The 15,985-nt window shown below is 40.2% G+C and overlaps 1 protein-coding gene across 7 annotated transcripts in view; it reads right to left on the bottom strand.

The window, feature by feature from the left end:
• lama2 (laminin subunit alpha 2) overlaps positions 1–15,985 on the bottom strand; it is a 342,464-nt gene that overhangs the window by 222,653 nt on the left and 103,826 nt on the right. For all 7 annotated transcript variants that reach the window (XM_033021242.1, XM_033021244.1, XM_033021246.1 and 4 more), the window contains exon 4: positions 1,331–1,573. In XM_033021242.1, the coding sequence (XP_032877133.1) occupies positions 1,331–1,573 (243 nt within the window). The remainder of the gene's footprint in view (positions 1–1,330; positions 1,574–15,985) is intronic.

Raw genomic sequence — 15,985 nt, 5'->3', positions numbered from 1 at the left:
CGGAGTAAAATAAATAATAAGGACATCACCAATACACAAATTAAAAACAGAAATCGCTCCAAAGACAAAAAATCGAAAAACACAATGTGAAGAGAGAGCAGCGGCAGCTAAAGCGCGCCAGCGTCCACTCTCCCTTCCGACAGCCATCTTGGACACAGACTAACTTATTAACTTACATACAAAAAAATCATCCCCCCACAATGGATACCACTGTGGGGGAAGGCACAATGTCCAGTCCCCATCTCCAGGTCTCCCAAAGTCAGGCCTATTGAGGCCACCGCTATTGCCTCTACGGAGGCCCGATGTTCCTGGCCGTTCTGGCCGGGTGGTGTTGCCCCGGCGTCGGGAGAGTCCTCACAGCGGCTGGGCCACCTGGAACGGCCGCTTCCTAGCTGGGGACTGCGGCTTCCGAAGCCGACAAGGCCGCGCCGGGTTGGAGCTCCCAGGCTCCCGATGTTAGAGTCAGCGCCGCCCGCTCCGCTCCGCAGACCCGCAGCCCGGAGGTGTTGAACTCGGCGGTCACAGCTCACCGGAGCTCCAGCGCGTCGATCCAGTGCGGCGACCCAGGCAAGGCATCGCCCGCTCCACTCCGCGATAGCGCTCCAGCGCTGTGCCGCCACCGAAGCCGAGGTGCTGGGCGGTCCCCGCCAGGAAACGGCGCTCCACGCCCGCTGGTAGGCCACGAGGACGGGTCGACGGGGCAGCCCGGAGAAAAAGCTGCCTCACCGACCAGGTAGGGACCTAGAAGTATAATTACTCCCTACCCCCACATTAAAAAGTCAATTTCTCCAACAGACGAAGCACAGGACTTACTAAAAACTTCAAAAATAAGTGAATTAAACGGACGGCTGCTGGTTAGCAGCCGTTCCCCAAGATGGCTCCTCCTCCTTTGCACATCCCCTCTACCTAGGCCTTTCACTATCCGGTAGGACTCATTGAGATCCCTCCTCATCCTTCTAAACTCCATTGAGTACAGGCCCAGAAACCTCAAATACTCCTCATACATTAACCTAATGATCCTTGGGAGCATTTTTGTAAACTTCCTTTGAAACCTCTCCAATGCCAGCATACCCTTCGTCAGACATGGTACCCAAAACTGCTCAGAATGTTCCAAATGTGGCCTCACAAGTGCTTGATAATGCTCATATTTAAATGTAATTCCAACAAACAGTACAATGTTGGTCACAAAGCAAGCAGTGTTTCTTTGTGCGCTGCTAATCTTACAACAAATTCAACAAGAACAATGAATTCACCTCTGTTCCTCACATTACCGCAGATCATTTACATGAGAGCTTATAAAGGATATTCTCATTTTTAATTTCTTGCTTACCTCACCGTTTTCAAGGGGTTGGATTTTTGAGTAGAATGAGGTACAAATAATTTCATCATCCTTTACATAAGTTGGGTTGCCTCGCCGAGGCATAATGTTGTAGCGGGTCAGACACTCTGTATCAGTTGTCGCGTAGTATTGCCATGGTTTGAATGTGATCCCATCAGTTGAGCGTTCCAAAATCCAATTCCCAGGTCGTGGAGAATTAGCAGCTTTTATTATAATGTATGCAATCTGGAACGTCTGTTAAATGGGAACAACTAAATTACCATCAAAATCCCATTGATAATTATACAATCAATAACCATTGATCTGTGACTTGTTCCAAAACATATTGTAACATTTTGCATCTTTGTTCAACTTTCTTTAAATATATTTTTTGGTGGTATTCTGACAATCTTTAAATGCCTGCTTCAGTATTTTTCTATGCAGAAACTTATCACAAAGAAAATCAAAAAAGAGTGCAACATTATCACTGAAGTAAATAATTACGATTCAGCTTACATGGCTTTTGTTAACCAGGCGACGGTTTGATTTTATCATTTTACAATTCACTTGATCAATTGCCAAAAGCTCAGTTTATCAGTTCAGTCAAGCAATTTCATTTCCCCCCATATAAATGAAAGAACAAAGCCAATATTTTCCAACATTAACTATGTATTCTAATCACTGACTCAACCATTTCTCCAGTAAGTTTGAAACTAAAAAGTATTTGTAACTTTGATGTCATCATTCATTCCCAAGCTAACAATCCATATCGTCACAAAATGTACCTACTGCCACTTCTATAGCATCACTCAATTCAACTCTGCTGCCAAAAAATGTTACATCTTTATTACTTGATTACTCCAATCTATTTCTAGCCCGTCACTTGCATTCCAATGCTATAAACTAAATTTAACACAAATTCTGATGCTCTTCTTCTAATTCATATCGTCCAATTTATCTTTTATGCCCCTGCTGCTGAAGTTAATTGGCATCTCCATTTTTAAGCCTTTTGAGCAGCCCCAAATGTAATCAGGTCAACCTTAATAGTCAAGATCTTGAAGCTCTGGAATTCAGAACTCAAAGACCCATTTTGAAAACAAAATGATATTGCATGCTGCATACATTTGCTTTGCCATTTATGGGGAGTTATGGACTTCCCAGATATTATCTGGGCCTTCCTTAGTGCAAGGGGCTAACATTGGGCAACATTTGTTTGATGCATTCAGAAGGATATTTTGAAATAATATGTAGATAGCCCAACGAAGAAGGAGGCCATACTAAACCTTATATTGGGGAATGAACCTAGCCAGGTGCTTGAAGTTTAAGCGGGGGAAACATTTTGACAACAGTGACAATAATTCCCTAAGATATTTATTGATAAGGATTTGAGTGGTCCTCGAGTGAAAATATTACCCTGAGGAAGGTTAATTACAGCAGCAATTATGAACAGTGGACATGAACTGGAAGATTCAACTTTGAAGATAAATCCATATCTGGCATGTTTGACTCTTTAAAAGATCAGCATTTTGGAGTTGCATGTTCCTGTGAGGATGCAAGATTGGTCTCAACACTTACTAATAATGTTTTCTTTGGATGAAAATATTTTTTGGCTGTGTTAATAAAACTGCACACTACTAATTTTCATGAAAGATTTTTTTTAAAACATGAGATAAAAAAGTAAAACTACTAATTATACCATTAATGGAATATAATCAATATTTCTTTCCCCCCCACAAATTGTATGCATCGAATTGGAAACTTTCCTTTCAAGGAAAGCACGGAGCTAGTATTTTTATAAACCAAAAGCTACGGAAGTCCATAGATGCTTAGCCACATTAGGGTGGCTATCACTAACTGCACTAATTGTAGTTGTAGTTGCTTTTCTTTTTTACTTTCCACACTTTACTAACCCTATTAGCTATCACCTTTTTTTTATCTTATATCACATTATATTTTGTATTTGGAATGGAATTGCATATTTTATTTAAGGAGATACGTTCGGATGGAAAACAGACGTGACCTAAAATTCATCTACCTGAAGTTCAAGTATAAGGTAGGGTTGAGTGTGCTGAATCATCTGCCCTACCACTTAATCACAAGATGCAAGACATGAATATAAAAATTGGGGGTGAGGGAATTAAATTCTGTAGTTGGAATGTTAAGGGAATTAATGAACCTATCAAGAGAGGCAAAGTGTTAGCTCATTTAAAATCATTGAAAACAGATATAATATTTCTCCAGGAGACACATCTTAAAAAGGAAGCACAACACAGACTGAAAGCAAAATGGATTGCTAAAGCGTACCATTCTTCATTCTCACATAAATCAAGAGGTGTTGCAATATTAATTCGTAAAGGTATACCCTTTAAACATATATCAACGATAGAAGACATTGAAGGCAGATATATTATAATAATAGGGGAGTTATACTTAAAAAAGGTGACTCTCCTCAATGTGTATGGACCAAATTTTGATAGCCCTCTGTTTTTTAAGAGAATTCTTAACAATATCCCGGAAGGTACACAACAAAACTTAATAATCGGTGGAGATTTAAATTGTACATTGGATGCTTGTTTGGATAGATCATCAACTCAAAGAAAACTAAAATCTCGATCAAGTGAATTTTTAAATTCATACATTAATACTACTAATATTAAGGACGTTTGGAGAATTGAAAATCCATCGGGCCGAGAATGTTCATTTTACTCACCAGTACATAAAACTTACTCAAGGATAGACTATTTTTTGGTAGATTCAAAACTTATCCCATTCACCTATAACTCACAATATCATAACATCATAATCTCAGACCACGCCCCATTAACATTTATGATCAAAGTAAACGGAATGGCAGAGACACAGTCACAATGGAGATTTAATCCCCAAATCTTAAAAGATAAGTCATGTAATGAATATCTAGTAAAACAGATTAAAATGTTTTTTGAGGCTAACGATAGCCCTGAAATCTCTGCCTCCCTTCTTTGGGAAACATTTAAAGCATTTGTACGAGGAGCATTAATTTCTTCCCAATCATTTTTTAATAAAGAGAATAGGGCCAAACAACAGAAACTGGAAATGGAAATAAAGCAATTAGACACAGAAAATGCAGCAGCACCATCCACGATAAAACACAATAAAATTGCAGTATTGAAATATAAATTAAACAAGATTTATTCAGACCAAGTTATAAAACTTTATCAACATACAAAACAATTAAATTTTGAATTTGGTGACAAACCACAAAAACTATTAGCGCGTCAACTTCGCAAATTGGACGGGGAAAAAACAATTTACAAAATTAGAACAGATAAGGGAGAAACATTAACACTGCCTAAAGATATTAATGATAGATTTCTACAATACTACCAAAAATTGTATTCATCTAAAATAACAGAACAATCAACGGGAATGGAAACATTTTTACAGAATTGTAAGTTTGCGGGTCTAGATCAGAAAGAGAGAGAATTGCTAGGGGCTGAAATTACGATAAAAGACATTGAAGAATCAATAAAGTCCTTAAAAAACGGAAAGTCGGCAGGACCCGATGGTCTAAATTCGGAATTTTATAAAAAAAATTATGATTTGCTTTCCCCACGCCTACAATGTACAAATACGCATATACTCAACAGAAACTCCCAGAAACTCTAAATGAATCTACAATCATACTTATACCAAAAACGGACAAGGATCTTGAAGACCCAGGTTCATACAGAGCTATAGCCCTCTTAAATATTGATCAGAAAATATTAACTAAGATTCTATCTAATAGATTGAGCTTAGTGATCAGCAAATTAATACATCCCGACCAAACAGGGTTTATCCCCAAACGGTATTCATTTTTTAATCTGAAAAGATTATTTAATATTATATACTCCAATAGAATCTCCTAACGCAGAGCTAGCAATTATCTCGTTAGATGCTGAAAAAGCATTTGACCAGGTAGAATGGCCATATTTATTTTCGGTGATGGAAAAATTTCAACTAGGAGAGAAGTACTGTACATGGGTTAAATTGTTATATTCTAACCCAACAGCTAGAATATTAACAAACAAAATGTTATCAACTAAATTTAATCTCTCTAGAGGCTGTAGACAAGGATGCTCACTATCCCCACTATTATTTGCTCTTGCAATCGAACCCCTAGCAGAAAGCGTTAGAAACCATCCAAGAATATTTGGATACAATACTAGAGACACAAGGAATAAAATCTCCTTATATGCAGATGATATACTAATATATATTACAAAATTAGAAACTAGTATTCCAAACCTATTAAATCTAATAACTCAATTTGGTCAGTTTTCGGGATATAGAATCAATTGGAATAAAAGCGAAATCATGCCAATAACAAAATTCAATTTACATACAATACAACAATCCCCTTTTAAAATAGTTAAAGATAAATTTAAATACTTAGGAATCTATGTAACTAAGACATATACCTCTTTATTTAAACTAAATTTCCCACCCTTACTGAATAAACTACATAAGAATATTCAATACTGGAAAACACTCCCCATTTCAATGCTTGGGAGAATTAATGCTATAAAAATGATTTTTTTTACCGCAACTGCTGTACCTACTTCAATTAATTCCGATATATATCCCAAAAACTTTTTTCAAAAAATTCGATTCCATTGTTACAAGTTTTGTCTGGGATTATAAGAATCATAGAATAAGTAAAAAACATTTATGTAAATCAAAGATAAATGGAGGTCTGGCTTTGCCAAATTTCTTATTTTATTTTTGGGCAGTCCATATTAAAAACATGAATTTTTGGCTGGAAGAAATGGATCAACAACCAGATTGGCTAATGATGGAAAAGGAAGACTGTCTACCTTTTGAAATTGGACCGATCATATTTGCCCCCACAAAACTGCACAAAAAAACCTATAAAGAAAACCCCATAATACATAGTGGAATACGAATTTGGAAACAAATAAAAAAAGATTTAAAATTGAATAATATACCACTCTGCCTTCCCATTGTAAATAATCCTTTATTCAAATCATCCTTTATGGACAAAGGTTTCACACAATGGAAAAATCATGGAATCAAAAATATAGGACATCTTTATGGGAAAGGTACTTTTCTTTCATTTCAAGAGTTACAACTGAATTATGGACTGCACTCAAATAATTTCTTCAGATATCTACAAATTAGAGATTATGTTAAATCTAATACACAGGTTTACAGGAATAGGGAATCAGAAATTCTTGATGAATGTCTGAACAAGCATCCTAATACTGAAAAACTAATAGCTTATATTTATAACACCCTACTAAATAACGAGGTACCACCGACCGAACCATATAGATACAAATGGGAAAATGAAATAGGTCATCCTATCATCAAAGATATGTGGGACGAAAGTTTACAACAAATACATCAATGTTCATTAAATGCCAGACATACTTTAATACAATTCAAGGTCTTACATAGACTACACTTCTCTAAAATAAAACTAAATAGAATCTTCCCACAAATCTCTCCTATTTGTGATAAATGTCTACATTTAGAGGCTAATTTAACACATACGTTTGCAAACTGTATAAAACTTAAACATTTCTGGACAGATATTTTTGAAATAACTTCAGAAGTTATTAATACAAAACTGGACCCAGACACAAAATTAATAATACTTGGAATATCAGAACAAAGCTTAACACTCACAACAAACCAAAGAAACTTCCTCAATTACAGTATAATAACCGGAAAAAAATTAATATTAAAATTTTGGAAAGGCCCTACAACCCCCACAATTAAAATGTGGATTACGGAAATGTCGGAGACCCTATACTTAGAAAGAATTAGACTTGTCTTAATGGACAAACAAGATCTTTTCCATAAAATTTGGGCTCCATTCATTAACTATCTGAAGGGATAGATTGGCACAGCACGAGGACCCAGCTGAAACTTGAACTCAGGAACAGATGAAAAGCTATACTTTATAACCTACGAACCTATCTCCATTGATGTATTACAGGTAACCCATTCCACCTCCCTTGTTTTTCTGTTGTGTTTTTTTTTTTTGCTTTCTTTTTTATTTGTAACTTTCTACCCTCTCTTTTTCTCGCTTTCTATAAAAAATAAAAATACTAGAAGCAGAAGTAATTGATAATGGAAAATTTTAATAATGTATGACTGATGTATATGAAAAGTTTTTTTTTTACTATAATATGTAACTACATTTTATAATATGTCTACTTCTAATAAATAAATTTTTTAAAAAAAGAAAAAAAAAAAAAAGTAAAACAATGATTTGTAAAAAATATTTAATCTGATTCCACTGGCTTGGATATCAACCGCCTCAACTTCTCCACCCCCCTTTCTCACTCTAACCTCTCCCCCCCTGAACGTATCGCCCTCCACTCACTCTGCAACAACCCCGACTGGGTGATCAAACCTGCCGACAAGGGAGATGCCGTGGTAGTCTGGCGCGCTGATCTCTACCAGTCTGAGGCCATGCTCCAACTCTCAGACACTTCCTCCTACTTATCCCTGGACCATGACCCCACAGACGAGCACTATTGAATTATTGACCATGTGGGTTTTCTCTGGGTTCTCCAGTTTCCTCCCATACTCAAAAGACATACAGGTTTGTAGGTTAATTGGCTTTTGTAAATTGTAGGATAGTGCTGGTCAGCGTGGAATCGGTGGGCCGAAGAATACAACATGAAAGCAAGTTATTTGCTGCCTTCTCACTGCTTTGTTGCCGAGATACAAACCAGTAAACCATCCGATCGACATGTGTCTTGAAAAGCCACAACAGCGGTAGAGTTGTTGCCTTACAGCGCCAGAGACCAAAGTTCGACCCGGTGCTGTCTGTACGGAGTTTGTATGTTCTCCCTGTGAGCCCCTGGGTTTTCTCCGAGTGCTCCGGTTTCCTCCCACATTCCAAGGACCTACGATTTTATAGGTTAATTGGCTTCAGAAAAAATTGTAAATTGTCCCTGGTGTGTAAGATAGGGCTGGGTGTGTGGGGATCGCTGGTCGGTGCGGACTCGGTGTGCCGAAGGGCCCGTTTCAAAGCTGTATCTCTAAACTAAACTAAACTGGCATGGATCTAGATAGGCATAGTAAATGTAATATTAACTATATTATATCAGACACAAGCGCGATGAACAGGAAAGTTTTACTTGGTAACACAAGGAACTGTAGATGCTGGTTTACGAAAAAAGACAAAGAGCTGGAGTAACTCAACGGGCCTAGCGGTATCTGGAGAATAGGGTGGCATGGTGGCAAGGCGGTAGTGTTGCTGCCTTACAGCGCCGGAGATCTGGGTTCGATCCCAACTAAGGGTGCTGGTTGTACGGAGTTTGTACGTTCTCCCCATGACCGCATGGTTTTTCTCCGAGATCTTCGGTTTCCTCCCAGACTCCAAAGACGTACATGTTTGTTGGTTAATTGGCATGGGCATGTACGCTTGGTATAAGTGTAAATTGTCCCTTATGTGTATAGGATAGTGTTAGCATATGGGGATCACTGGTCGGTGCGGACTCAGTGGGCCGAAGGGCCTGTTTCACGCTGTATCTCTAAACTAAAAACTAAACAAAAAAAAGGGGCTTGTTTCCACGCTATATCTCTAAAGTCAAAATATAATTTTGAATCTCTTTGTTTTACTTTACCAATATTATTTATTTTTACATCCTGTGGCATTGGAGATGATGCCGGATTCGGCAGTGACCACTGACAACCGGAGTCGGGTGAATTCACATATATATTTCATTTATAGTGGTAGGAAAGTACAGAACCACATGGGGGCGCTATCCCTTGCTGTCAATGAACATGTGAGGTGACGCTGGCGATCTCAGGCTTGTCCCGGCAGCTCAGTCCTGGTCTTCGAATGAGGAGGCATGGCAATCTCAGGCTTTCCCCTGCATTTTACCCTTGCCTCAAGAGGTGGCGCTGTTGGTCTCAGGATTATCCTGGCTGCTCAGCTTTGGGCATGAAGAGGGCATGGTGGTGGTCTTTGGGTTATCCTGGCTGTTCAGTCTTAAAAAGCAGCCAACATCATCAAGGACATACATCACCCTGGCCACTCTCTCACTTTGCTCCTGTAGGCAGTGGACTCTAAAAACCGTAAGGTCTAGATTCAGAAACAGCTTCTTCCCAACAACCATCAAGCTATTGAACACTACGAATTCGAACTAAACTCCAACTAAACTCCAAACTACAAACTGCCTGGATTGCAATAGGGACTTTAGGCATAACTTTGATTTTGCAAAATATATAGATATAAAAAATGTCTATTATATTTTTTGTTTGTTTATTATATTATTAAATGCTTGCGACCTTTGTGTACCTTCCGAGGACAGTGAATGTTATCATGTTATGATAAAAGGAGGGAATGAAAGAGTTAGCGCAGTCAAAATTAATGTAGTACACAAAATGTAGGCTAGGCTGTCTTTTCAAGTACTATCATAAAATGGAAACACTATAAGAAAACATGCTTTTGTGAAGGCTAAAAGAAGGAGACTGTGCCAAGATAGTAGTGTACTGCTGACATTGCAAAGATAAGTAATAACTTGTTATCGGATAAGCCTGATGTAAATATAGCTTTTCTTAGCTTTTCTTGTGTTCTAAGAGGCTGCAGAGCCTGTCAGTCATGCCATATACGGACATGGGAGGTGTGTTTCCTGATAAGATATTAGTATAATTACGATGTCTTTCCTTTGTTTGAGTTGAGTTGGACCACGAGGGAGCTGAGGGAATGTAATCTGTCATCCCTAAGGTACCGCCAACTCACGCTAGCGAATAAAATAAACTTGCTTTACTTGATTTGTGTCTGGTTGTCTATGGAAGGTAAAACGAACTTTAACACTTCCCAACAACCATCAAGATATTGAACACTGCGAACTCCAACTAAACTCCAAACTGCGAACTGCCTGGATTGCAATAGGGACTTTAGGCATTGCTTTGATTTTGCACTATATTGATACAAAATATATAGATTTAAAAATCAATGTCTATTACATTTTTTTGTTTTTTTATTATATTATCTGTTGAGTACTGTGTTTTCAAACCTGTCATGCTGCTGCTGCTGCAAGTAAGAATTTTATTGTTCCGTTCTGGTACAAGTGACAATAAAACATGCTCAACTCTTGACTCTAATTTTAGCTGTCAGTTTCAAATATTTAAGTCTCTGGAGTTGATATTATCTTTCCCTGTTCTTTCTATTATTGATAGTGCACTCCACACTGAATGCACATCAGTTTAACAGTTATATGCTGCTTATTGTGGTGTAAAACATACTGCTGATGTTAAATTTCTATATTTAGAAAGGTATTTATGAAATGTACAATCAAATGTAAAACCAACATTTCACCTTCATGTTTCTTGATTAACCCATCAAAATACATTTTCAAATATTTTCTGTTTAGGAACAGAAATTTTAAATGTTAAAACAAAATTAGCAATTTCACAGTTGCAGAAAACATGCCCATTTCAATTATCTAATTTGTGATTTCCATGCCTTCATTCTTGGTTCATAACCTTCTGTTTGAATTGTATAATTTTACCTCACAGATATTTGTGCTTTGAGAGTTCCAGCCCATACGGGCTTTTCAAGAATATGCCTTGTACAGAATGTTGCAGTTTACATGAACAGCATGAATTAATGGTACCCCAGCTTGAGGGTTTCAGAGCATCCTTGCTTCCTTCAAATGATTGGGCAGAATGTGGATTGAATTATAAGAGGTTTCACTTCAGACAAGTTCCGATGAAAGGATAATGATTTGAGACGTTAACTGTTCACACCCCAGAGGCCCTCCCTAACCTACTTAGTATTTGCAGCATTTTCTGCTTCTATGGCTGATTACCAGATTCCATAGAGTGATAGTCATACAGCCTGTAAACAGGCTCTTCAGCCTCACTTGTCCATGCCGACCAACATGCCCCATCTACGCTAGTCCCACCTGTCTGTGTTTGACCCATATCCTTCTAAACCTATCCTATCCATGTGCCTGTCCAAATGTTTTTTAAATGTTTAAACATTGTGATATTACCTGCCTCAACTACCTCCTTTGGCAGCTCATTTCATATACCCACCAACCCTTGTGTAAAAAAGTTGCCCCCCAGATTCCTGTAAAATCTTTTTCATCTTACCTTAAACCTCTGTCCTCTGAGCCTTAATTCCCTTAAGGGCCTGTCCCACCAGAATGCGATTGCATGCGTCTAGCACGACCAAACATGATGGCTTGAGGCATACGGCCTCACGGGGCCGGTCCCACTTCCAACCGCGGAGTCGTCTGGAGTTGTGCGGGGCTGGTCCCAACATCATACTCACCAATCAGCTGGGCAGGAGGCGGGCCGACTGAATTTGGACGTCGCACGGCGTCGGGCGGTGACGTCATCATGCAACGGCACGCCAGGTGGTGACGTCATCGCGCAACGCCACGCGCTAGGCGTACGCCATAAAGACGCTGCGTACGGCGTCAAGATGCTGCGTACGATGTCGAGACACTGCGTACGCCCGTTGAGACACTGCGTACGGCCTGAATGCGGCTGCGGGCCAACAGGCTGTTGTCGCGCGGGATTTTCGGACAGTGCAAGATTTTTGGAGCCCCGCGCGATGTCGGGACCAGCCCCGCACAACTCCATACGCCTCCGCCGATCGAAATGGGACCAGCCCCTTGAGGCCGTACGCCTCAAGCGACCACGTTTGGTCGCGCTAGACGCATGCAATCGCATGCTGGTGGGACAGGCCCTTTACTCTTGGTAAAAGATTGTGCATTTATCCTATATATTCCTCTCATAATCTTATGCACCTGTATAAGATCATCCGTCATCATACTGTGATCCAAGGCCTAAAGTCCTAGCCCACTCAACCTCTCCCCATAGTTCAGGCCCTCGACTGCTGGCAACATCCTTGTAAATCTTCTCTGCACTTTTCCCAGCTTAACAATATCCCTCCTATAACCAAAACTGAACACAATATTCAAAAGATGGCCTCACGGATGTGATATGCAACTGTAACATAATGTTCCACCTTCTACGCTCAATATGCATGACACTGTGCCTAAATCCTTCTCGACCACCTTATCTACCTGTGAAGGAACTATGTAGCTATATTCCCAGATCCCTCTGCTCTACAACACTCCCCAGAGTCCTGCCATTCACTGCATAGGTCCTGCCCTGGTTAGACTTCCCGAAATGCAACATTGCACCCTTATCTGTATTAAACTCTATTAACCATTCCTCAACCCACCAGCCCAACCAAACAAGATCCTGCTGCAATTTTTGACAATCCTCATTACTACCTACAATACCACCTGTCATCTGCAAACGTACTAATCATGCCTTTTACGTTCTCATCCAATTCATTGATGTAGGCCTCCATTCCAAAAACCAACCTTCCACCATCACCCCCTGCTTCCATCCAAGCCAATTTTCTATCCAGTTGGCTCACCCTACTTGGATCTCAGGTAATTTAACCTTCCAGCATAGCTGACCATAAGGAACCTTGTCAAATACCCTGTTGAAATGCATATATGTGTCTGCAGCTCTGCCCTCATCAACCTTTTTGGTTACATAATCAAAAAACTCAAAATAAAATTCAAAAACCTCAGATTTGTGTGTAATGATCTCCCACATACAAAACCATGCTGACTATCCTTATCAGCCCTTGTCATTTATGATAAGTGAGGTGGGAGATTGCAACCTTCACGTGGTCCGCCCTGTTTCAACGAATGCAATCAACCTGGCGTGCACAACCAAATAAGATCAAATAGAACAAGTTGTCCTACAACTTTAGGCTGTGCACGCCATACACAAGAAGAAGATATGATAAGTGACAACTTCATCTGCGATTCCTTGTTGACGTTTGTAAACTGAGATTATATGTCAAACCTTGTTGATTCCAAAGAATAGGCCAAGGAATCTTTCTTAGAATCTATTGAATCCTCATTTATCTCTTAAAAATTGCAGTGCTAAAAGTATTCCTCATTAATGATTTCCTTGATAATAATATAATATATAGTTGAATAAAAAATGCAAAATGCTCCACAGTTCAAGCTGGATTTCAGCCTTTTCTGTTTTTATTCCAAATGTGCAATATTTTTTTCTGTTGTGATTAAACAGTTTTAAACATTTGACATGAAAATGTCATTAAAGTAATTTGCTGAATTTGTATGTAAAGGTTGGATAAATTGTATCACTGCACTAAAGGATAGTTTGCCTATGCTACGTGCAGAAGGAAGTAATTCATTCTAAATTGCTTGAAGACATTGTTAATGATGGAATTGACATGGAAGCACAAGAGAATGTAAAAAGTAAAAAGTGCTGCAAAATGACAAAGACAGGGGGGTAATAGTTGTTAATATTCTGAAAACTTGGTGCCAAATGGAACACATCAAATCAATAACATGGCTGTCTCATTTTCTGGGTGCTCTTTTTGCCCAAGTCTGCTCGACTCTAATCACAATACCAGAAAAATGATAAACTCTCTCAATCCCTCAAAAACACCAGCCCATACACATTGGAGACACAATTAGCCAGCTGCTGTTGCAAATTCCCCAAATGCAAGGTCAAGTAAAATTGCCGACTGAAGTTTAGTGCCAAAACAGGTATTTCCAACAAAAACCAATAACACTTATTGGTAAATTGATTTCTTTCAGAACAGTTTAAGAAAGAACTGCAGATGCTGGAAAAATCGAAGGTGGACAAAAATGCTGGAGGAACTCAGCGGGTGAGGCAGCATCTACGGAGAGAAGGAATAGGCAATGTTTCGGGTCGCGACCCTTCTTCAGACTGACGGGTCAAGACCCTTCTTACAGAACAGCATTGTTGGAACTGCAGCAAATCACTAAGCCCCTGAAGGCTGTTCCCCTATTCAACGTGATCAAGGCCAAATTGTACATCTACATCTATCTGAAATGTATCCCATATCCCTAAAAAACTTGGCTAGCAAAACCCAATGTATCAACCTTGCTTTAATATTATTACTTTAGCTACTATCTATTACTTCTGTGGAAGACATATGTAAAGTGCACTTTGTCACAAATAAGGGAACTCAAGGTAGCGACCACAACATGATAAGTTTTAATCTGCAATTTGAGAGGGAGAAGGTGAAATCAGATATGTCGGTATTGCAGCTGAGCAAAGGGGACTACAGAGGCATAAGGGAGGAGCTGCCCAAAGTTGACTGGAAAAGGACCCTAGCAGGGATGACGGTGGGACAGCAATAGCAGGAATTTCTGGGAATATTCCGCAAGATGCAGGATCTTTTCTACAATACAATACAATACAATACAATACCATACCATTTATTGTCATTTGAGCCTCAGTGAGGCTCAAACGAAATTCTGTTTCCACAGCCATACAAACAAAGACAATTTCCTAGACATACACACAATTTAATTCACACAAACATCCATCACAGTGGACCCACTGTGATGGAAGGCAAAGTCTTTTCTCTCCCCTGTTCTCCATTTCTCTCCCGATGTCCAAGCTCCAGGCGGGCGATGCTAAGTCCCACGGCCATTTTAGGCCGTGCCGGGCGATTTACGGCCCCGCTCCCGGTCTAAAAGTCGCAATGTTGGAGCCCCAGGCGGGTGCTGGAATGTCCCACGGCCATGAAGCCGCGCCGGGCGATGTACGTCCCCGCTCCAGGTCGTTCCAACCCCGCGACACGGGCTGGAGAAGTCGCGTTGCGGGAGCTCCGGGAAGCGGTCTCTCTCTCCCCCCAGACCCGCGAGCTCCCGATGTCTCAGTCCACCGGACCTGCGGCTGCGGTGCTGGAGCCTCCGAGCCCCAGGAGTCGAGTCGCAGCAGCGAGTCACCACCGCTCCCCACGCTCCGAGGCCGGCCTGCCCCATGATGGTGAGTCCGCAGCTTCGCAGTCTCCCGAGCCCCCGGGTCGTTCAGGTTGGAGGCCGCTCCACGGTGCTAGGCCCCAACGACAATGGAGACCCGATATGGAAAAGGTCGGGTCTCCCGGACAGGGAAGAGATTTTTCATTCCAAAGATTAATACAGATTCTAGGGGGAGAAAGAGGTGATCGTCGCTGACAAGGGAGGTCAAGGGCAGTATAAAACTAAAAGAGAAGGCATGTAACATAGCTAAGATCAGTGGGGAGCCAGTGGATTGGGAAGCTTTCAAGGAACAACAGAAGGAAACTAAAAAGGCAATATGGTGAGAAAAGATGAAATACGGAGGTAAGCTAGCCAATAATATAAAAGAGGATAGCAAGAGTTTCTTCAGTTATTTAAAGAGTAAGAAAGAGGCAAGAGTGGAATGATGCAGGAGAAGTAATAATGGGGAATAAAGAGTTGGCAGAGGAGTTGAATAACCTTTTTGCATCAGTCTTCACAGTCCCTGAAATTCAAGGAGTCAGGCTGTGGAAGTTAGTGGAGTGGCTATTACTAGGGAGAAGGTGCTTGGGAAGCTGAAAGGGCTGAAGGTGGATAAGTCACCTGGACTGTAAGTAAGTAAGTAAGTAAGTTTTATTTATGTAGCACGTTTTAAGTCAACTCGCATCGACACCAAAGTGCTTTACATAAAATAGATAAGTTTCCATACAAACCATAGAAAAAGGTTAAAAAAATAAAGAAAATGGACACAACACATTATACAGTTCAACACAAACGTCCCCCCACAGCAGAATCAAAAATTTCCACTGTGGGAAAAGGCACCAGAAAGTTAAGTCATCTTCCTCTGTGAAACACC

The sequence above is a fragment of the Amblyraja radiata genome, chromosome 5 (assembly GCF_010909765.2).
Source record: "Amblyraja radiata isolate CabotCenter1 chromosome 5, sAmbRad1.1.pri, whole genome shotgun sequence".
Lineage (NCBI taxonomy): Eukaryota > Metazoa > Chordata > Chondrichthyes > Rajiformes > Rajidae > Amblyraja > Amblyraja radiata.
The sequence above is the reverse complement of the archived record's forward strand: the minus strand, read 5'-3'. Positions and strand labels throughout refer to the sequence as shown.